Below are 24,789 nucleotides of genomic sequence, written 5' to 3'. Positions count from 1 at the left end.
CCTGTTTCTTATATTATGTAAATGGCGTGCTTTCTAATATGGCAGGTGATTCTAAAATATTTGTTTACTGATGACACCAGTTGGTAGTGAAGGATGCTGTATCACAGGGTAGGTATTAGATAGTGCGGTTAAGGACATAAGTTCACGTTTCGTAGAAAATAAACTGATGCTAAATCACGGTGAGATTCAATTGTTAGTTCCTAAAACACTATTCAACTAGGACTAATATTTTGATTACACAGAATGTGGATATCATTAGAGAGTCTGAACAATTAAAATTCGTAGGTGTTCAGATTGATAGGAGGCTGTTGTGGAAAACATATTTTCGTGATCTTGTTCGAAGACTTAATGCTAATACATACGCCAGTAGAACATGTCTCAAAGAAGTAATGGTACGAAACGAAAATTAATCTACTTTGCTGATTTTCATTCACTTATGACTTATACAGGTTGTTTCTCCTAAGAACCATCAGGCGCATTTTCTCTGATTTTTCAGTAGATACTTGAAATTTCATTAATGCGTTGTCTAGCTGGACTCAGCCCAAACCAATAGTGCTCGTCACGTTTTCTTGAGACGCTCAGCATATTGGGCAAGCATCAGTTTATTTCCAAATACAAAAAAAAATGACTTTTAAAACAAAATTTTATTTGCCCATTAGTAGGAGCGGTCCCAGATTAGTCTAGTGGAATGTTGTTATTACCGATATGAACTGGCAGGGACAGTAAAACTCGAGGAATAAGCAGTAATCCAGCAGCTATAGCACTGCCTTAGCAAGTGCTTACTGCTACCGCCAAGCATGCAGGGCCACTGATTCGCTGCTGGATTGCTGTTTATTCTCCGTGTTTTACAGTCTCTTTTACTGCATATCGATAAAACGAATACGGGACTAGACTAATTCTGTGCGCTCTACCGAATGGGCACACAAAATTCACTTAATTCTGGACAGAAGCCTAATCTACATTTCGATGCCAGCCGCGGTGGCCGAGCGTTTCTAGGCGCTTCACTCCGGAACCGCGCGACTGCTACGGTCGCAGGTTCGAATCCTGCCTCGGGCATGGATGTGTATGATGTCCTTAGGTTGGTTAGGTTTAAGTAGTTCTAAGTTCTAGGGGACTGATGACCTAAGATGTTAAGTTCCATAGCTCTCAGAGCCTTTATCTTTTTTTTTTTTTTCGATCACACATTGTTGACTCTCGTCAGGAAGGCTTACATAATACTTCTGCGTCCTTTTCCTGTAAACTACTACAAGAATTAAAAATGTTTACCAGTAATTCGCACACTTGCCAGTCAAACTGAAGAGTTTCCTCTTGGCTCACGCCTTCTGTTCTCTCGGGGATTTTCTGTAAAAGAAATTAAGGAAGTTCGCTTGTTATATTGTTCAAAATGGCTCTGAGCACTATGAGACTTAACTTATGTGGTCATCAGTCCCCTAGAACTTAGAACTACTTAAACCTAACAAACCTAAGAACATCACACACATCCATGCCCGAGGCAGGATTCGAACCTGCGACCGTAGCGGTCGCGCGGTTCCAGACTGGAGCGCCTAGAACCGCTCGGCCACCCCGGCCGGCTTGTTATATTGTTCAGCACGCTTTTACAGTAACAGAAAAAAGATCGCAACTCCAACTAGGAGTTGTGTGATATAAACTGACGTTAGTAAGCGTTTCTCTACACATGAAAGTTGATGTCAATACAAATTTCGTACCAGACGCATAAGAGTGGCCTTAGTGGCACCACTATGAGCACGAAAACCATTTTTATTTAAATACACTCTTTAATGGTCGTGAGCGTTGGTTAACTTCGAGATTGGACGTGAAGAGTTGATGTTAGTCAAGAGAGCCTTTAACGCCTTAAGATCCCACTATCAACATCTCACTGAGTTTGAACGACGTCATGCAATAGGGCTACGAGAAGCTGGATGTTCCTATAGCTGAATTGCAGAAAGTCTTGGCAATAACGTTGCCATTGTACATGATTTCTGGCAGCTGTGGTCACGGGAATATACGGTCGCAAGAAAACCGCGCTCCGGACAGCCACGTGATGCTACCGAGACGGAAGACCATCGTGTGCGGCACATGGTTCTGGCGCACCGTACTGCATGTGCAGCAGCAATTTGAGCAGCATTTGGCGCCTCAGTGACACAACTCGCTGTTGCAAATCGGTTACTTCAAGGACAGTTCCGAGCCAGACAACCTGTAGCGTGTAATCCACTGAACCCAAACCACCTCTGTTTGCGACTTTGGTGGTCTCAGGCGTGAGGTCATTCGAGGGCAAGGTGGAGGTCTGTTATGTTTTCTAATGACAGTTGGTTCTGCCTTGGTGTCATTAATGGCCGTGTGTTGGTTGGAAGTAGTCCTGTTGAGGGCATGTAACCAATCCGTCTGCGTGCTGGACTCAGTGGACCTTCTAACAATACCACCACTTGCAAAGTAGGTTAGAAATCAGATTAATAATGTTGCTCACGCAGCATATGTTCGCTTTATCGGGCAACAACAAAGTTATTGACTGTGGATGGTATCGTCAGAATGGAAATAATGAAGTCACTGTAAAAACGTAATTAATATTGGCAATTATCTTGAATGGATTCCCACGTAGATTTCGTCGAAGTTGTTATGGCTCATCTTGTTGATTCTGGGGTGATTCCACTTTGACTGCTAGAAGGTCCCAGATCTGTGTTTTAGAAATATTTGAAGACCTAACAAATGCGTTTTTCAGGAAATTCTTAATGATCAAACAATCCCAGATCAGAACAATGGTATGGTAGAAATAGTTTTTGACTTGGTGTTCACGATTCACATTTTTATTAAACTTATTGTAAATTCACATATATTTCTTCCTAATTGTCACATCATCAAGAAAATAGTTTTCTATCAATCTTCATATATTTAATTATTTAATTTCCACTTTAACCAAACACAAGACTTGACTGTTCTTTTACAAAGCGAAATAACAACTTAACTTCTGCAAAGTGAACCAAAGACTGCTCTGTGCGCATTCGCGCCAAATCGGTTACAAGTAAGTCAAAGATTATAACAGTCTCACAGAAATGAATACATACAAGAACCATATCACTGTAATACATCGATACATCGGAGTACCTATACATTAATAAAACCAAATGTGAATATTGTCACAAAAATATGTCTGTTACTTCGCAGAAAAGTAGTACGGTATTACTAGTATCGAGAACTGGGGTTGGAGTGCCGTAATGGTCACGTAAATAAAGAACCATTACAACCTACACCTGGCGTTATGGTCTGGGGTGCGATTTCGTATCACAGAAAGAGAACTGTCGTGGTCATCCCACGCACCTTCACTCCAGATTTGTACGTGTCATTCTGATGATTTGACCAGTTGTACTGCCATCCATGAACAGCATTTCCAGTTGGATAACGAACCGCTGTTGTAACCAACATGCTCTACAGAGTGTCGACATAGTGCCTAGGCCTGCTCGACCACCAGATCTGTCTCAAGACGAGCACATATGGGACATCGTCGGACGACAACTCCAGTGTCATCCACAAGAAGCAATAACCGTCCCCGTATTGACCGTTGCTATTCACAATATACATAAGTTACCTTGTGGATGACATCGGGAGTTCACTGAGGCTTTTTGCGGATGATGCTGTGGTACATCGAGAGGTTGTAACAATGGAAAATTGTACTGAAATGCAGGAGGATCTGCAGCGAATTGACTCATGGTGCAGGGAATGGCACTTGAATCTCAATGTAGACAAATGTAATGTGCTGTGAATACATAGAAAGAAAGATCCCTTATCATTCAGCTACAATGTAGCAGGTCAGCAACTGGAAGCAGTTAATTCCATAAATTATCTGGGAGTACGCATTAGGAGTGATTTAAAATGGAATGATCATATAAAGTTGATCGTCGGTAAAGCAGATGCCAAACTGAGATTCAATGGAAGAGTCCGAAGGAAATGCAATCCGAAAACAAAGGAAGTAGGTTACAGTACGCTTGTTCGCCCACTGCTTGAATACTGCTCAGCAGTGTGGGATCCGTACCAGATAGGCTTCATAGAAGAGATAGAGAAGATCCAACGGAGAACAGCACGCTTCGTCACAGGATCATTTAGTAATCGCGAAAGGGTTACGGAGATGATAGATAAACTCCAGTGGGAGACTCTGCAGGAGAGACGCTCAGTAGCTCGGTACGGGCTTTTGTTGAAGTTTCGAGAACATACCTTCACCGAGGAGTCAAGCAGTATTTCGCTCCCTCCTACGTATATCTCGCGAAGAGACCATGAGGATAAAATCAGATAGATTAGAGCCCACACAGAGGCATACCGACAATCCTCCTTTCCACGAACAATAAGAGACTGGAATTGAATGGAGAACCGATAGAGGTACTCAAGGTTCCCTCCGCCACACACCGTCAGGTGGCCTGCGGAATATGGATGTTGTTGCAGATGTAGATGTAGACCAACCAAGTGCACCAGGCATGCAATTCCGTCCTACAAACCGACATACGGTACCTGTGAAACACGATGGGTACACATTTGCATGCTTCCATTCAACATTCTGACTGTTACACATATTAATAATGCATCTGCATTTCGCACTTGCAGTGGCTTATCTCGCACTTGGAAGTTTTCGTCTACATAGGATTCGCATTCATTTTCTTATCTATTATTACTTTTATGATGCTAATTTGATGCACCGAATCGTTCCATTACGTCGCAGAGTTTCTCCTCAATTTGGCACTACAAAACTCGATGTGTAAAATAAATAAAAAATAAATAATGGCTTCGTCTGGGGGTGAAAAGTATAAAATCCGATGTACAAACACACAGAAGGATTCAGGTGACCCTGTACCACATAACGAGGCTGCTCATATTACTCTATCCAAGCTGTGTAAATAAAGCCGTTTTCCAGTACTTACTGTGCTGCAAAGCCGCGACGATTTCTGAAACCCCAGAGCAGCAGTTTGCTCGCGCTGTCGGCTGGCCTTTCGCCCAGAGCGGTCGGCGAGTGCCGATCTGCGGTGCGGAGCGCTCCTGAGGTGGACGGACAACTTTCCGTGCTGTCCCCACCACGGCGCGGCGGGGCTGGCCGAATCAATTTTTACTGCGGCGTGATACGAGAGCCCGCGCCGGGCGGCACGCATCCCCGGCTGGCCCATTGCGGCCCGCCGTCCGCTACTCTATCTGGCCAATCCTACCACGAAAAAATAAAATAAAATAAAAAATAAAACTTCCACCAGAACCTGCCGCTTATCTCGCAAATATTGATGGCGTCACACTGCTTTTTATTGCAAAAGAAGTTTTGTCCTCACAGAGGCAGCTGTGAGGGGTTTCTTGTTGTTCGATTTAACGGCTACAAAGGAACTTTCTGTTTATTGTTGTAGGTGAATTATCGGCTGGAGGGATTTGACGGTTCCGACGTTTAACTTCAACGCCAAGTGACTTCAGAAGTTACATTACTCCACTATAGCTTTCTTATGTGACGAATGATGACCGTGAGCCATGGAGACAATGTTGTAAGGCCATAATAATTCTCAAAATGGTTCAAATGGCTCTGAGCACTATAGGAGTTAACTTCTAAGGCCATCAGTCCCCTAGAACTTAGAACTAATTAAACCTAACTAACCTAAGGACATCACACACATCCATGCCTCAGGCAGGATTCGAACCTGCGACCGTAGCTGTCTCGCGGTTCCAGACTGTAGTGCCTAGAACCGCTCGGCCACCATGGCCGGCTTCGTTTTTCATTTTGCGATCTTCGTCTTCACTGAAACTCAATTACTCTTCTTTGCAGGATGTGCAGCTGATAGGATAAAGTTAAGTAATTAAAGTCGTGTGCAATGAGTGGTTGGGAGACGCGGAAGGGTTTCGCCGTTTACGATTTTTTCCCAGTAGTGTACATATAAGAACAACTGACAAATAATTTGTCAGGTCAAAGATAAATCATCTTAGCCTTCGTAATGACTTCATTTCAGCGAACTTATTTTACTCAATGCATCTAATAACGTACTAGAGGAGTTTTTGAACAGCAGTTTCTGTATAGAATTTTTTTTTCACACTAATCTACATGCAAGCACAACTGGCAAAAAATTTGTCAGCTCGAAAAGAAGTGATGCGAATTATTTACTTTTGTAGCCTCACCTAATTGCGGGGATGGTGGATCCTACTCTTATCACTCGCTGTTCCAAATGGTTCAAGATATTCTGAAAGTCATAAATATCCGGTGATTCAGCGACGTAATAAAGGTACGTTAAGCTGCCGGAACTTTTGTAAATACAATAACGTATACGTGCAGCCCTCCGTGGCCGTCTTGAAAGATACGGTTGTCCTCAGTACATTGATAGGGTTGTGGATGATGGGACCGCAAGAATGTCGAAATACCCAGCGTGGTTAATGTTCATGGTATCCTCAATGAGTGGACTCAATTAATCCATGCGTATTTTAAAAATGGGCGTATCTGTGCGTGTGTGTGGTGGTATGTGTGTGCGTATGTGTGTAGAGTGTAATGTCATGTTCGTGTTGGAAATTTGTGGTAAGGATCCAGGGGACCAAACTGCTGAGGTCATCGTTCCCTAGGCTTTCACACTAATTAAACTAACTTAAAATAGCTTACGCTAAGAAGAAGACACACAACCATGCCCGAGGGATGAATCGAACCTCCGACGAGGGGAGCCGCGCGAACTGTGACAAGACGCTATAGACCGCACGGCTACCCCGCGCGGCTCGTTTTGGACATGATGAGAGAAGGGAGATGGTGAAACTCCATTCCGGCACATAGCCTCTCGAACAGGACCTAGGGGCCGCAGGGCACCTACGGACAGATCAGCATCAACTGTGCCTCGCTTCATGAAACAGTGTAGAGTGGCTTGGGATTGAATCCACCACAATGGCGCTAAGATTGGTGACCACCGCACCAACCTTCCTGTCCCCTCTGCTTCAATGGCAAAGATAAATTTTCAACAGCACACGGCGTACCCGAATGGTCACCCATCCAAGTTCGGGCCACGCCCGAAGTGCTAATCATTGCTGTTACGGCGGAAACCGGTGTACTCACATGGGCACGGTCCTAGACAACTGAGACGTCTTTATTCGTAGTGAATTCACTGTTTTCTTTGGTTAATGACACCTACACTAATACATACACGATCTGATCGAAAGTGTACGGTTACCTATTAGCGGGCCATTCGCCTTTATGACGACTTGAGCTCTTCAAAATGGTTCAAATGGCTCTGAGCACTATGGGACTCAACTGCTGTGGTCATAAGTCCCCTAGAACTTAGAACTACTTAAACCTAACTAACCTAAGGACATCACACACATCCATGCCCGAGGCAGGATTCGAACCTGCGACAGTAGCGGTCGTTCGGTTCCAGACTGTAGCGCCTTTAACCGCTCGGCCACTTCGGCCGGCTACTTGAGCTCTGCTGGGGACATTTTCAGTGAGGTGTCCGAATGTCTGTGGAAAAGTGGCAGATCAGCAATGCTCAAGGGCCGAAACCAGAGAGGATTGTAATATTGGACGCTGGGGTCTGGGGTGAAGTCGTCCTCTAACTAGTCACAAGGTCATTCCAGTTGAATCAGTTCGGGGCTCTTGGCAGACGGTCCGTTTCAGGAATGTTACTGCACACGGCACACGGCAGGTAACGTTCTCCAGCAATTCGCTAAACCCAAACCCTTTCATCGGACCACAACAGGGTAATTACCCTTTTCCAGTCATCCACTGTCCAGCAGCATCGCTCTTTACACCACCTCAAGCGTTGCTAGGCACTGACCACAGGAATCTGTGACTTACGGGGAGCTGTTCGGCCATTGTACATTATCCTTTTTAAGACGCTCCCTACGGTCATTGTGTCACTTGGACTCCTAGTAACACTTTACAACTCACAACTGACTGCAAGCAATAGAACCTATGCACCATCAACCTACAATATTGGTCCCTTAACTAATGCAACGAGTACAACGACACTTTTCTTCCAACGATTCCCGTTTAAGTTTCCTGCACATTTCTGCTGGTCTCTACCAATTTTAATGCCGTGCCATTGCGTGGAAGAATTCTGTTGATATGGTCTTTCTGAGTGACGTACCGCTGTGATCAGAGACTGGAATTTTTTTCTGTGAGAGGTTGTACGGTTCAAATCCCAGTGCAGCCATAGTATGTCACACTGGATGAAATAAAAAAAAATCTGTGAACTGTGATTATTTATTTATTTTTTTATTTTTTTGCTACCAACACGTCTTACGAGAACTTTTTCAATTTCAATCATACTATGGATTAAGTACAATGACAGTAACAGATCTGCGAATTAAATAATTACAACAGAATTACAGATTTTCTAGTTTCAGTTTAATACAAAACCATAGTTGTTTCTTGGGTCCTAGGTTCAAAGTCATCTATCTTTCCAATCGTCTGCCTGAAAATACCTTCTCACGTTGTTTTCTGGCGCCCCCTGAAACGTCCCCTTAGAAAAATTATACATGACTGTGCTTAAACTGACACACAATATTTTTGGCGCAACGCAATCTGACTTTCAGTAATCCCTACAAAAGAATGGCCCTGACTAACATTAACCTATACGTTTCATAAATCACTTACCTCACAAAAATCTTCGTTACTCGAACTACTGCAATACAGCGAGCGCCACTATTGCCAGCTAAATAAAAGATTCAAACTACGGAAGGCACTAACTACTGATAGGCATAGTTAGCAAATGAAAGATTTTAATAGAGAACAAACAATGTATTTACCTTAATAGTCATAATATATATAGCAGTTCATGACATCCAGTCTTACAAATTTCAAAACTCCGCCATCTCTCTCCCCACATCCACCACTGCTGGCGGCTCACCTCCAACTGCGCAACGCTACGCGCTGTTCACATCCAGCTGCCCAACACTACAATGGCAGACAACAATGCAAACTAGCCACATACAGCACACAGCACAGCCAGTGATTTTCATACAGAGCGCTACGTAACGTTGCCAATAAGAAAACGTAAACAGCCTACTTACACCCCTTATTCTTGTGTTAACTGAATTCATTCCATCGTCTTCTAAGCCCATCTGTCCCCACGCAAATGGTGAACGTGCTCATATCATATGAATTATTTTGCTTCGATTGTATCCATTACTGTGGTATGTCTTTATTTTTAATTTTATTTCGTAGTGCCAAGTTACAGTAACACCTCCAAAACTCCATTTACATTGACAAAATGTTCCTCTTAATTCTGCCAGTTATTTCACATGTTTCATCTCCATACAGCACTACATTTTCTACATTGGTTTTAGATACCCTAATCTTCGTTTCTGATCAAATCAGTTTGATCTATGAAATTATATTTAATATTTCATTAATAATCTACCTTCGTCAATGTGTTCTGTTTCTTTTTTCATGGACACATCTTTGCTAATAATGATTCCCAATTATTTATTGATAATTAAAGTTTGTAACCCTTAAATCGCACATACTAGATTAAGTATATTCATAATGTGAAACTGGTTGTAAATGAAAGCCTTCTCAATGAGATTAATGGTAAAAAATTTCGAATGTGCTGGTGTAGATAAATTAGACGTGCACTACAGTGACGATAGGTCATGCAAGCCTTAAGACGCAGTACACGAGCTCCAAACCGTGATTAGATGTACACTGACTAACGAACACTAAAAATACCCCAACAATAATTCTTCTCTCAAAGTCAACAATTTTCGAAACCTTATTTATCTAATGGAACACGTAATTAGTTTTGAAAGACTCAAACGAGACTCTTAAATTTACACTAACTTCTAATTGTATTGCGTTTTTCTCCATTCTTAGAGTTACTGCTCTAATAATACGTGCACATCTGAGCGTCATGAGGTAATGGCAAAAGGCCATTATAGAAACAAATCTGAAACATATCTGCTATAATGTGAAATCTTTTTTCTCTACATGTGTGTGTTTGCTGGGGAGGGGGGAGGGGAAAGGTAAACAACGGGGCAAACATGTGTTCCTGTAAGCCACAAAATATCATTAACTGGAGACAGATCATTTGAAGCTGCGTCTTTACATGAGACTCGGTCACAAATACCACTCGACTAGCTCTAAAGGATGTTTTCTGTATCTTCAAACTAATCATAATGCAGCTTGTTTTGGATTTGATGTGATAAGCTGAAGAAGTCCGTTGCATAACATGGGCATGCTGAGGCCGAATACGTTTGCTATGTGGGAAACCAAACCACCCAATTTACTCATCATCTGTAACATCTGTTGTCTTTGGTTCGTCGTCAGATATCGCAAGTTCAACTTGTTCGGAGAACCTGGTTTCGTGCCGACACCGGAACCTGAGTTCTCCATCTTCGATACGGACTTCGGCGTAAGCTTCGCCATGTTCATCTGCTTCGACATCATGTTCGAGAAGCCTGCGGTAACGCTCGTGAGGGAGTACAACATCTGCGACTTCGCCTTCCCCACTGCGTGGTTCTCTGAGGCGCCCTTCCTTACAGGTACGTCGAAGAAATTAACGTGACTGTTGTTTTGAATGTCAGTTTTCTATTACAGGGTGTTACAAAAAGGTACGGCCAAACTTTCAGGAAACATTCCTCACACACAAAGAAAGAAAATATGTTATGTGGATATGTGTCGGGAAACGCTTACTTTCCACGTTAGAGCTCATTTTATTACTTCTCTTCAAATCACATTAATCATGGAATGGAAACACACAGCAACAGAACGTACCAGCGTGACTTCAAACACTTTGTTACAGGAAATGTTCAAAATGTCCTCCGTTAGCGAGGATACATGCATCCACCCTCCGTCGCATGGAATCCCTAATGCGCTGATGCAGCCCTGGAGTATGGCGTATTGTATCACAGCCGTCCACAATACGAGCACGAAGAGTCTCTACACTTCGTACCGGGGTTGCGTAGACAAGAGCTTTTAAATGCCCTTATAAATAAAAGTCAAGAGGGTTGAGGTCAGGAGAGCGTGGAGGCCATGGAATTGGTCCGCCTCTACCAATCCAACGGTCACCGAATCTGTTGTTGAGAAGCGTACGAACACTTCGACTGAAATGTGCAGGAGCTCCATCGTGCATGAACCACATGTTGTGTCGTACTTGTAAAGGCAGATGCTCTAGCAGCACAAGTAGAGTATCCTGTATGAAATCATGATAACGTGCTCCATTGAGCGTAGGTGGAAGAACATGGGGCCCAATCAAGACATCACTAACAACGCCTGCCCAAACGTTCACAGAAAATCTGTGTTGATGGCGTGATTGCATAATTGCGTGAGGATTCTCGTCAGCCGACACATGTTGATTGTGAAAATTTACGATTTGATCACGTTGGAACGAAGCCTCATTCGTAAAGAAAACATTTGCTCTGAAATGAGGATTGACACATTGTTGGCTGAACCATTCGCAGAAGTGTACCCTTGGAGGCCAATCAGCTGCTGATAGTGCCTGCACACGCTGTACATGGTACGGAAATAACTTGTTCTCCCGCAGCACTCTCCATACAGTGACGTGGTCAACGTTACCTTGTACAGCAGCAACTTCTCTGACGCTGACATTAGGGTTATCGTCAACTGCACGAAGAATTGCCTCGTCCATTGCAGGTGTCCTCGTCGTTCTAGGTCTTCCCCAGTCGCGAGTCATAGGATGGAATGTTCCGTGCTCCCTAAGACGCCGATTAATTGCTTCGAACGTCTTCCTGTCGGGACACCTTCGTTCTGGAAATCTGTCTCGATAGAAATGTACCGCGCCACGGCTATTGCCCCGTGCTAATGCTAATCCATACATCAAATGGGCATCTGCCAACTCCGTATTTGTAAACATTGCACTGACTGCAAAACCACGTTCGTGATGAACACTAACCTGCTGATGCTACTTACTGAAGTGCTTGATGCTAGTAGTGTAGAACAATGAGTCGCATGTCAACACAAGCGCCGAAGTCAACATTACCTTCTTTCAATTGGGCCAACTGGCGGTGAATCGAGGAAGTACAGTACATACTGACGAAACTAAAATGAGTTCTAACATGGAAATTAAGCGTTTCCGGACACATGTCCACCTAACATCTTTTCTCTATTTGTGTGTGAGGAATGTTTCCTGAAAGTTTGGCCGTACCTTTTTGTAACACCCTGTATATCCTTATTCTTCGTATACTCCTGGACTACACGATTTCTTGCAACTTAATTATGTCACATTAGATAATTACGTTAGTAGATAGTCGAACAGTGAAATGGTGAAAATCTAGGTGGCGTTGAGACACCGTAGGAGGGTTGTGATAATGAAGATTAATAAGCCAGAATATCTACATAGTTTAGTGAACTCGATAAATTCTCCTTTGTGATATCACATAACGCGAAAATTACCAACAAGATCGCCCCACACTGAGAGCCAGTAATTAAAAGAAATAAAACATAAAAGATTATGTGATGAAGGGATTGATGTGTGATTTTAACAGACTGCTTAGATGATTAAAACGACAAAGAATTGTATTTCTTTCTGTACTTTTTACACAAAATAAAACAATATTATAGATCTCAGGGCTGATATGACTGGGCATGGACACAAATTTGTTATTAAGGGGAAGGAAGGAGTAAGATTAATTTCGCCATTATTCGTGATCATTCGTCGCGTGGCTCTGTCGGCGGCAAGCGCTGCGTCGATGAGTCCGCTCGGAGCCATGCGGCGTGAGTTGGCTCTTCTCATTGGCAGTCGCGGCTTTGCAGCAAGGTCCAGGTACAATCTCCGCGTTGTCTGTCCGTTGTGGGCTGCGTGACCAAAGCAGCGATATCACGGTGTAGGAAGGTGATGTTAGCCATGGATGGAAGACACCCCATGTCCTCTTGTTTCCGCGCTGTCCCACCGACTCCCCTCTTCGCTCCTCATCCAACTCTCAATTCCACGTTTCCTCGAATTTTTCTACTCTCGCAATTTGATGTTTCATGGTCACGCCTCTCTGTGTAGGGTGGAAATTACCCATCTTTCAGGGGCTGATGTGTGCCTCAGGATTTAGCATCTTTCTCACTATTTCACCTGCATTGGTGGCACATTCTTCTGACGTCTTTCTGCATTCCGAAGTTGTTGTGAGAGCAGCCATACAACATTTCATGGTAGGCGCTACCTCTGCATGAGACCTGGATGGACTCATGTTTGACCTTCGTCTCAGAGTCCGCGGGCGTCCGTGGGTTTATAATGAATTTCATTACTGTCTAGAAAACATCTATTTATGAACGCTGACTTCTTCACACGCCTCTCTGTGCGAATTCTTCGCGCTTTGCGTACTCCCCTCCCAGTGCTTGTGGATTTCTGGAATTGTCGTTGCATTCCTGCCTTCTATATATATATATATATATATATATATATATATATATATATATATATATATATATATATATATTTTTTTTTTTTTTTGGGTCATCAGTCTACTGACTGGTTTGATGCGGCCCGCCACGAATTCCTTTCCTGTGCTAACCTCTTCATCTCAGAGTAGCACTTGCAACCTACGTCCTCAATTATTTGCTTGACGTATTCCAATCTCTGTCTTCCTCTACAGTTTTTGCCCTCTACAGCTCCCTCTAGTACCATGGAAGTCGTTCCCTCATGTCTTAGCAGATGTCCTATCATCCTGTCCCTTCTCCTTATCAGTGTTTTCCACATATTCCTTTCCTCTCCGATTCTGCGCAGAACCTCCTCATTCCTTACCTTATCAGTCCACCTAATTTTCAACATTCGTCTATAGTACCACATCTCAAATGCTTCGATTCTCTATTGTTCCGGTTTTCCCACAGTCCATGTTTCACTACCATACAATGCTGTACTCCAGATGTACATCCTCAGAAATTTCTTCCTCAAATTAAGGCCGGTATTTGATATTAGTAGACTTCTCTTGGCCAGAAATGCCTTTTTTTCCATAGCGAGTCTGCTTTTGATGTTCTCCTTGCTCCGTCCGTCATTGGTTATTTTACTGCCTAGGTAGCAGAATTCCTTAACTTCATTGACTTCGTGACCATCAATTCTGATGTTTTCTCGATGTTCTCATTTCTACTACTTCTCATTACCTTCGTCTTTCTCCGATTTACTCTCAAACCATACTGTGTACTCATTAGACTGTTCATTCCGTTCAGCAGACCATTTAATTCTTCTTCACTTTCACTCAGGATAGCAATGTCATCAGCGAATCGTATCATTGATATCCTTTCACCTTGTATTTCAATTCCACTCCTGAACCTTTCTTTTATTTCCATCATTGCTTCCTCGATGTACAGATTGAAGAGTAGGGGCGAAAGGCTACAGCCTTGTCTTACACACTTCTTAATACGAGCACTTCGTTCCTGATCATCCACTCTTATTATTCCCTCTTGGTTGTTGTACATACTGTATATGCCTTCTAAGGCATGGAAAATGACTGCTGCCTGGCCAGAAGAACTCATATCTTTCGCGCATACATTCTTGACGTTCCATCGTAATGGCTGCAGGGGTCCATCTGTTTTCGGCACTCTCCTCATTCTCCGCCAGGCTCTTCGCAACCTGTCCATTCTTAAGCGTGGTGAGGGGGTCTACTCGGCCGCTCCTGTGCGGTTGCAGAATGGGTCCATGTCCAGATTTCGGCAGTCGCCACATGGGGTCCGTTCGGCTTTATTCTGGGCAGATGGCGGTGTGGGTTGGCAAAGAAGGCTCCGAGCAGAGGTATCACAATAGTGTGAAGTCATCAGTTTTTATCCTTAAAAACTGCAGACATGTATTCTCTATTTAGCTGCGTCTTAGCAAAAAACCTAGTACTGTGACGATGCGCACTTCTGCTTCTTTGGTTTTCAGGTACTGGTTAGGGGGAAACCATCGTAGGCTTCATGGGAAGCCGTGACATGCATGGAAAGCTACACTGCGTTGCGCAATTTCGGCGAATCACATATTCGGTCTATTTCTTTATGATAATGTGGCTGTTAAGGCACTAACTGTTAATTCTGTGCGGTACTATGATGTAATTCATGCCTGTATAACAGAAAATAATTATTTATTTACTAATTTCTGGAACTAGGTTCAGTCTAACCGGCCATCTTCAGACCTGGTGTTCTTAAAGATGGGCCACGTATGACAAAAATATTCACCTTAAAAATTAATATACAAGGTGTGTAATAACAATAATACAACGATGTGTGTACCACTGATGACGTATGGAACGGGTTCACAGAGCTGCTCTTAGTATCAACAGAATACAGTCAACAACAGCTGACTTGCTAACAATTACTAGGTGTTGTAAACGGGAAGGTCCGTCCATAGTTCACCACGTGACCGGTAACACAAACGGTTAGATTTCACAAATACGGGGGGAACCAAAAGAAACCGGACTCCGAGGGCGCTGCCACTCGTAGACGTAGTGCAAGGTTCTCACGATAGATGGTGTTAGTAGAGACCTTCATGAAACAGCTGTGCAGACGGCGTCAGTGTAGAGCTGAACGTGCAAGTGTGGCTTTGTGTTTCTCTGACTGTTGGCGGGTTACCTCTGAGAAGTCGTTATGGCATCTTTAAAATAACAAAGAGTGTGTGTGAAATTTTGTTTCCTGCTTAAAAAAACTGCAACGGAGACACACCAAATGCTTTAGGAAGCTTTCCAGGAGGACGCTATGAGCCGCACACAGGTTTTCGAGTGGTTTGGGCGCTTTAAATGTGGTAGATGTGTGTTGAAGACCAAGCTCGTTCTAGATGCCCTTCAACATTGCGAAATGAGGAGAACATTGAAAAGGTCCGCCAAAAGATCAACGAGGATCGTCGCCAAACGATCGACCAAATTTCAGCAGAGACAGGAATCAGCTGGAGCTCGTGCCAGCGGATTTTGAGTGAGGATTTGCACATGAGACGTGTTGCTACTAAATTTGTCCCGCGCCTTCTCACAGAGGAGCAAAAAACCATCCCCATGGATGTGTGTCAGGACTTTGAAACAGAGACTGCACGCGATCCAATTTCTTGAACAAACACATTACAGGGGATGAGAGTTGGTGTTCCGGGTATGACCCAGAAACCAAGCAAGCGTCAAGCCAGTGGGGGACTTCCAACTCTCCCAGACCAAAAAAAGCAAGGCAAGTGAGGTCAAATGTGAAGACGATGATCATTGTCTTTTTTGATGTTCGTGGAATTGTGCAACGGGAATTCGTACCCCCTGGCCAGACTGTTAACCAGCACTTTTACTTGGATGTTTTAAGGCGTCTGCAAGAGGATGTGGGGAGGAAACGCCCGGAACTTTGGCGATCAGGTGACTGGTTTCTGCATCACGACAATGCTCCAACACACACGGCCTTACGAGTGACCCACTATTTGGCATCTCAGAGGTGGTCTGTCGTTCCCCACGCTCCATATTCGCCGGACCTAGCCCCGTGCGACTTTTTCCTATTTCCACGAATGAAAAAAACGCTAAAAGGGGAGCGTTATGACGATGTGGAGGCGGTAAAAACAGCTTCTAAAAGGGCACTGAACAATATCAAACTTGAAGAGTTCCAAACATGCTTCCAACAGTGGGAAAAGAGACTTGACAAGTGCGTCGCATGTAATGGAGAGTATTTTGGAGGTGACAGAAGTAATTTTGTAAAAAGGTTCATCAATAAATTTTTTATGACAACAATCCGGTTTATTTTGTGTCCCCCCTCGTAGCCTCGTAGCATGTATATAAATAAACTGCTCTCCATCCAAAATGCAACACCAAGAAAATCCGGATATATCACAGCCAAACTAATTTGGGATGTAACACGTTGTACAAAGATCACATGATGGAAAACACATCTCCATGTGAAGAGAAGAAGTTGATGAGATCAGTATTGAGTGTTCCTGCCAGTGCTGCCTATGGCTGCTGCTAAACGCCTCTACACCGAATCAAACAAGCTCTGGATGTGTTTTCGGGGTATAGCAGTCCATACTGCTTCCACATATTGCGAAAGTTGATCGTAGAACTAGGTGGTACATCCCAGGCCATTCGTTCCGCAGTTGTGGACTAGACGTTTTCTACAGGCGACATATCGGAAGAACAGGGAGGCCAAGGCAGCAAAGCAATTCGCTGACCGACGAAGAAGTTTTGAACATTGCGTGCAACGTGCGGTCACGTATTATCCTGCTGCAATGTCGCCGTCGGCAAGTTCCGAACGTAGTGTAGGAGTAATCCATCGAACTACAGACCTATATCATTGACGTCGGTTTGCAGTAGGGTTTTGGAGCATATACTGTATTCAAACATTATGAATCACCTCGAAGGGAACGATCTATTGATACGTAATCAGCAAGGGTTCAGAAAACATCGTTCTTGTGCAACGCAGCTAGCTCTTGATTCGCACGAAGTAATGGCCGCTATCGACAGGGGATCTCAAGTTGATTCCGTATTTCTAGATTTCCGGAAAGCTTTTGACACCTTTCCTCACAAGCGACTTCTAATCAAGCTGCGGGCCTATGGGGTATCGTCTCAGTTGTGCGACTGGATTCGTGATTTCCTGTCAGGAAGGTCGCAGTTCGTAGTAATAGACGCAAATCATCGAGTAAAACTGAATTGATATCAGGTGTTCCCCAGGGAAGCGTCCTAGTTCAAATGGTTCAAATGGCTCTGAGCACTATGCGACTTAACTTCTGAGGTCATCAGTCGCCTAGAACTTAGAACTAATTAAACCTAACGAACCTAAGGGCATCACACACATCCATGCCCGAGGCAGGATTCGAACCTGCGACCGTAGCGGTCACTCGGTTCCAGACTGTAGCGCCTAGAACCGCACGACCACTCCGGCCGGTGAAGCGTCCTGGGACCTCTGCTGTTCCTGATCTATATAAATGACCTGAGTGAAAATCTGAGCAGTTCTCTTAGGTTGTTCGCAGATGATGCTGTAATTTACCGTCTAGTAAGGTCATCCGAAGACCAGTATCAGTTGCAAAGCGATTTAGGAAAGATTGTTGTATGGTGTGGCAGATGGCAGTTGGCGCTAAATAACGAAAAGTGTGAGGTGATCCACATGAGTTCCAAAAGAAAGCCGTTGGAATTCGATTACTCGATAAACAGTACAATTCTCAAGGCTATCAGTTGAACTAAGTACCTGGGTGTTAAAATTACGAACAACTTCAGTTTGAAAGACCACATAGATAATATCGAGGGGAAGGCGAGCCAAAGGTTGCGTTTCATTGGCGGGACACTTAGAAGATGCAACAAGTCCACTAAAGAGACAGCTTACACTACACTCGTTCGTCCTCTGTTAGAATATTGCTGCGCGGTGTGGGATCCTTACCAGGTGGGATTGACGGAGGACATCGAAAGGGTGCAAAAAAGGGCAGCTCGTTTTGTAATATCACGTAATAGGGGAGAGAGTGTGGCAGATATGATACAAGAGTTGGGATGGAAGTCATTAAAGCAAAGACGTTTTTCGAAGCGGCGAGATCTATTCACGAAATTTCAGTCACCAACTTTTTCTCCCGAAAGCGAAAATATTTTGTTGAGCCCAACCTACATAGGGAGGAATGATCATCAAAATAAAATAAGAGAAATCAGAGCTCGAACAGAAAAGTTTAGGTGTTCGTTTTTCCCGCTCGTTGTTCGGGAATGGAATGGTAGAGAGATAGTATGATTGTGGTTCGATGAACCCTCTGCCAAACACCTAAATGGGAATTGCAGAGTAATCGTGTAGATGTAGATGTAGATGGTTCAGTCCGACATGATTACCGATTTCTGACGGGTAAGGCGCAATTCCTATAGGCAACAATTCTTCCTCGGGCGAATTCCGAAACGTGCTCGAAAGACACTCTCTGTCTTCTACGAGGCATACTGAAGAAGGTTACGCAAAATAGCCACATGAAAGAACAATTCCAAAAGTCCACACGGGCCCTCTATTCCCACTTCACACAGTGCCTGCAGGTGGCGCTTCTGGTGCCTGTGACATGCGCCTGCACCGAAACGGTAATCATGTGCATCTCTTGTCACCGCGAACGCATGCTGTAAATTTTGCCTGATTTGGGTGCTTCCCTCCGGAGGTCGCATTTTTGTGGCAAAAAGTGTAGAAAAAAGTCATACCGTACATGCAAACGTAACACAAAGCATTTAAAATCCCCAAATGCATTAAAAAAAAGTTTTAAAACCTTGAAAGGCTGATAACAGTCACCAGAAGATAGAAAACACCGTCCTCGTTTGTGCATTCGACGAACTACTTGATCGTATACAGTATACACGCTGTCAGAGTGCCTAGAATGAATGATACACACAGACAAGCAAAGATTACAAAGGCTCCAAACGTCTTAAACTGCATACACATCATTCTGTTGTAACTATTTGCTTGTCTATTGGTTTTTAAGTTGAATAGTCTTATCACACGTGGCCCATCTTGTTAGATACTTTTCAGAGATTATGGTCTGAAGATGGTCACTTGGACAAGAGAATATTTCCGAAATTTGTAAATAAATAATTACTGCGTTGCGCACTGGTTTCTGTTACACGGTTGAAAAAGGATTGCTGTCATTCAGCTATGATATAAAAATTATTCCATTCATAGTTGTCTGAAAGAACACATTACACTTTCTCCAGTGAATTTTCGCGCACTTTCTCAGCAAGTTATGGCTACAGGGCACACTGCGAAAGGCGGTAATTGACCCAAAATAATGAAATGTGTGAGGTCATCCACAATAGGGCGAAAGGGAATACTCAAAAGTTCGGGTATACGGTAAATCACCGAATTCTAAAGGCTGTCAGTTCAGTTAAACAGTTAGCGGCTACGGTAACTATTACCTTACATTGGGGAATGATTACAAAGATAATATTGGAGCAAAGCTAACTAAAGACTGAGATTTAAACGCATGACACTTAGAAAGAACAACAAGTCTATTAAAGACACTGCCTACATTACGCTTGTCCGCAATCTACTGGAGTACAGCTGTGCAGTTAGTGACCCGCATCAGATAGAACTGACGGACGATATCGAAAAAGTTCAAAGAAGGGCGCCTCAGTATGTATTACCACGAAACAGGGGTGCGAGTGTCACGGATGTGTTACGCAAGTTGGGCCGACCGTCTTTAAAATCAAAGACGTTTTTCGTTGCCACAGGATCTTTTCACGTAATTTGCAATCGCCAAATTTCTCCTCCGAGTGCCAAAATATCTTTTTGGCACCGAACTACATAGGTATAAATGATCACAGTAATGAACTAAGACACATCAGAATTCAGACGAAAAGATTTAAGTGTTCGTTTTTCCAGCGCGCTTTTCGAGAGTGGAACGTTAGAGAAATAGCTTGAAGGTGTTAGACGAATCCTCTAGCAGCACTTAAAAAGTGAACTGCAGAGTAGTCATGTGGTGTAAATGTTAATGCGCTTGCGCAGTGAATGAAGCGAAATCCTTCTTGCAGACGCTAGCCTTCCCATTGTTAGTTTGGTGCCGGCCGGATTGGGCGAGCGGTTCTAGGCGCTTCAGTCTGGAACCGCGCGACCACTACGGTCGCAGGTTCGAATCCTGCCTTGGGCGTGGATATGTTTGATGTCCTTAGGTTAGTTAGGTTTAAGTAGTTCTAAGTTCTAGGGGACTGATGACCTCCGATGTTAAGTCCCATAGTGCTCAGAGCCATTTTTTTTTTTTTTTTGTGTGGTAATCAAGGCCAGACTGGAGAGTGTTGATAGTCCACGCAATAGCGACGGTCACAGCCGACATACCTAGACGTTGCTGCGACATCTAATGGCGTGAAGGTAGTATTGCGTACGAGACTGTGACAGTACCTGTCGATATCCTGCGAGAAGTTACATTCCAGCAGTCATTACTTAAAACGACGAATATTTGCTAGACGATGTGTTAATAAAATATTTATCTCTGTATTACTTCCCTAAAGCCTGTCTTCGACACTCAGTTCTTATACCTTTAAAAATATGGAGAAGTCTTGTGGAGATAATCACATCAACTTCTTTCTAACGCTACCATCGGCCAACAATTATTTCGGATACTGAAAAAACTGAGAGGTCTCAATCGATATATGGAATGAAGAAATCTCGTGTGAGCATTGACATATGATCATTATGGAGTAACTGAAGGCAGCTGACGCAGATCTTCGCTAACTGCGACAATAGTGCTTTAAAGTGTCTACGTTCCATAAATAAGCACATAAAAAACCCAGAAAGATGTTTACGCTACATATCTGTATAACGTCCCTGGGCATATAAAAACATGTTCTTAACTTTAGTTCGGGTGAGAATTACTTACATTTATTTGAAACGGGTGAGATTTTGTCGTCGTGGAAACAGCTTCAACGCTACCACGTCATTCCTCGAACACTATCGAACTCACCAAAACAGTTTTTCCCCCTCGACAACCACAATATCTCGCTCGGCAACAGATCCTTCAAAACATCGATATCCAGTTGTATCTGCTGGCTATAAGGTAGTGCCCTGGACTGTGGGGTTTGGAATGAATTCGATGTTGTAACTCATCCAAGTGTTCCATGAGATTCAGCTTGGGACTCTGGGCAGGCCTGTCCATTTCAGGACACAAACCACTGCCACACAGTTGCTTCTTTATGAGAGTGTGCGTCGTCATTCTGATACAGCCATCATCTCCGAACTGTTCTTCTACCGTATGCAGTAGAAAACGCTACTAACTGTGATCATATCCTTTCGCAGTTAGCGCAAAAAAGTGACCATAACCTATCCTCGACCAACACCACCATACAGTAACATCACATTCCCGTATTTTACTGTTGGCTCCAGATATTATGGCAGATGCATTCTTCAGTCATTCGCGTAACCCAAAGCCATCAATCGGATTGCTGCAGGGTTTAGCTTGACTCATCAATCCAAATTCCTCGTTTCCAGCCATGCAATGTCCAGTGATAATGCTCTCTCTCAGACGACATTCAGCATCAATTACAGACACACGAGGGCTGTTCGGAGAATGAAGGACGATCGGTCGTGAAATGGAAACCACAGTGAAAATCAGATGAAACTATACGCAGATGTATTGGGCAGTGTCTTCAGTATTCCCTTAGACACCGTCACGTCGCTATTCTCAGTTCTGATCGCACAGTGAGAGCATAAAGGTGCCTACAGACTAATGTCTTCCACCAATTATGGGTACCTGCCGAGAGATTTCGTCTGTTTTCATGCAACCCCACTTAAGGTAACTGTCATGGATTTCCTTATTCGTAACAGTTCTCGGACGCACACTGCAGAGCCAGTGAGAATTCTCATTCATCGTTGTCCACGGGAAGTGTTTGATCACCCACCATACAGCCCGGACTTGGCTCCTTCTGATTTTCATCTCTGCTCAGATGAACCGCTGGCTATGAAGACGACATTTTCGCTCAGACAGTGAGTTGCACCCCCCTCCGCCTCCTCCCTCCCCCCCCCCCCATCCAGTAGAAAATTGTGCACAGGAGGCTGCCTTGTACGACGAGGACATTGGAAAGTTCGTACAATGCTACGTACAACAGATGTCTAAGTCGGAGCGGCGACTATGTAGGCAAGTAGCTGGAAGGTGTAGCTAACTGTTGCAAATAAAACAGTTTTGATTTTCACGGGAGTTTCTATTTCGCGACCTATCGTTCCTAACTACCTGAATAGTCCTAGAATATTGCTTATGAGGGGCTGTTCGATCATGGCACCACAGTCTCTTTAACTCCATAAGCACAGTTATGCTAGTTGAACTGATAATAACCCTTGGCAACTCACGAGAGATTCCTTCCCGCCGGCCGCAGTGGCCGTGCGGTTCTAGGCGCTACAGTCTGGATCCGAGCGACCGCTACGGTCGCAGGTTCGAATCCTGCCTCGGGCATGGATGTGTGTGATGTCCTTAGGTTAGTTAGGTTTAATTAGTTCTAAGTTCTAGGTGACTGATGTCCTCAGAAGTTAAGTCGCATAGTGCTCAGAGACATTTGAACAATTTTTGATTCCTTCCGGTGATTTCATGAGCTCTTTTAGAACCACCCTCCACAATACATGACGGTCCCTGTCCGTCAACACATAAGGTTTCCTCGGTGTTCGTTTAGTTGTATTCCTTCCTTCGCGTTTCCACTCCGCAATCACATCGCCAGAAGCCGACGAGGACAGCTGTAGAACAGTTGAAATCTCCTTGCTGGATTTGTTACTCAGGTGATATCCAATGACTGGTCCCTATTAGTAGTCACTGAGCTCTTCTGATTAATCTATTCTGATGTTACTGCTCCGCTCCCGGTAAAACAACGCTCCAAACCTATTTTTATCAGCTGAGGTTACAAAAGTCGTGGGAGACCTCTTAATTTCGTGCACAACGCAGTGCAGTAGCTCGACGTGGTACGCGCTCAGCAAGTCTTTCGAAGTCCACTGCAGAAATACTGAGCCTGATTGCCTCTACAGCAGTCCATAAAAGCGATTATTTTGGGTATAAATCTACCTCTCGATATTAACAGAATCTTCCGTCCGTTCTTGGTAGAACAACATTATAATAAATGAAAAGCACCAGTTTGCTTTTGTTCTACAATATTACTTTTATTGTTAACCGGTTTTCGGCTTACTAGGTCATCTTGAGGCATTCACTGAGTATTATCACCAAAAAAGTTAAATGTTAGCAAACAACATTGGAAGAGAAGTAACACATCTAGACTGAAGTAGAAACATACAGTAAGTAGCATCTTTGCAATGAAAAAGTAGAAACTGAACAGTACATAAATAACAATGGAGTAGACAGGAAAACCTTCAGCAGAAAATACGAATAGCATACCTACATAACAGTTTCTATTAATAAACAGAACTAATAAAATAAAATAAAATTAGTACTAGACAAGGCTGCATCAGGAGGTATGAAACATGGAGACTGATACACAACCAATTAAAGAGACATTAATCAATGTAACCACAGAATACATAAGGAACTTAAGCAATAACTTTTATTTATTTCTGTTTGTCTTATTGATATTTCATACCTCCTGATGCAGCCTTGTCTAGTACTAATTTTATTTTATTTTATTAGTTCTGTTTATTAATAGAAACTGTTATGTAGGCATGATATTCGTATTTTGTGCTAAAGGTTTTCCTGTCTACTGCATTGTTATTTATGTACTGTCCAGTTTCTACTTTTTCATTGCAAAGATGCTACTTACTGTATGTTTCTACTTCAGTCTAGATGTGTTACTTCTCTTCCAATTTTGTTTGCTAACATTTAACTTCTTTGGTGATAATACTCAGTGAATGTCTCAAGATGACCTAGTAAGCCGAAAACCGGTTAACAATAAAAGTAATATTGTAGAACAAAAGCAAACTGGTGCTTTTCATTTACTACCTCTCGATTATTTCTCATAAATATTAGATGGGTTTTATGTCTGGCTATTTGGGTGGCCAAAATCGTTCGCTTGAAATGTCAAGAAACTTCTTCAAACCAATCACGAACAACGGTAGCCCGGTGACTTGAAGCATTATCATCCATAAAAATACCATTACCTGGATACGATGTCCGTAAATGCCTGAAAACGGTCTCCAAGTAACTGGACGTAAGCATTTACTGTCTGTGATCGGTTGAGTTAGACCAGAGGACTCCGCCCATTCCATGTAAAGGCAGCCCACGCAATTATGGAGCCCTACCAGCTTGCTCAGTGCATTGTTGACAATTTGGTTCCATAGCTTCGTAGTGTCAGGGCCAATTTCGAACGCTGCCATAAGATCTTACCAACTGCAATCGGGATTCATCTGAACAGGCAATGGTTTTCAAATTGTCTAGAGTCCAACCGATATGGTCATGAGGTCAGGAGAGGTGCTGCAAACGATATAGTGCCCTTAGCAAATGCACTAGCGTTGTTCGTCTTCTGCCGTAGTCCATTAACGCCAAATTTCGCAGCACTTTCTTAATGGGTACATTTGTCGCACGT

General features: G+C 43.4%; 1 protein-coding gene across 5 annotated transcripts in view; it reads left to right on the top strand.

Moving 5' to 3' along the window:
- Window positions 1-24,789, top strand: part of LOC126262933 (uncharacterized) — a 421,675-nt gene that overhangs the window by 371,395 nt on the left and 25,491 nt on the right. For all 5 annotated transcript variants that reach the window (XM_049959863.1, XM_049959864.1, XM_049959866.1 and 2 more), the window contains exon 6: window positions 10,247-10,461. In XM_049959863.1, the coding sequence (XP_049815820.1) occupies window positions 10,247-10,461 (215 nt within the window). The remainder of the gene's footprint in view (window positions 1-10,246; window positions 10,462-24,789) is intronic.

The sequence above is a fragment of the Schistocerca nitens genome, chromosome 6 (assembly GCF_023898315.1).
Source record: "Schistocerca nitens isolate TAMUIC-IGC-003100 chromosome 6, iqSchNite1.1, whole genome shotgun sequence".
In the NCBI taxonomy this organism is placed as follows: Eukaryota; Metazoa; Arthropoda; class Insecta; order Orthoptera; family Acrididae; genus Schistocerca; species Schistocerca nitens.
Note: the sequence above shows the minus strand (reverse complement) of the source record. Positions and strands in the feature narration are given on the sequence as shown.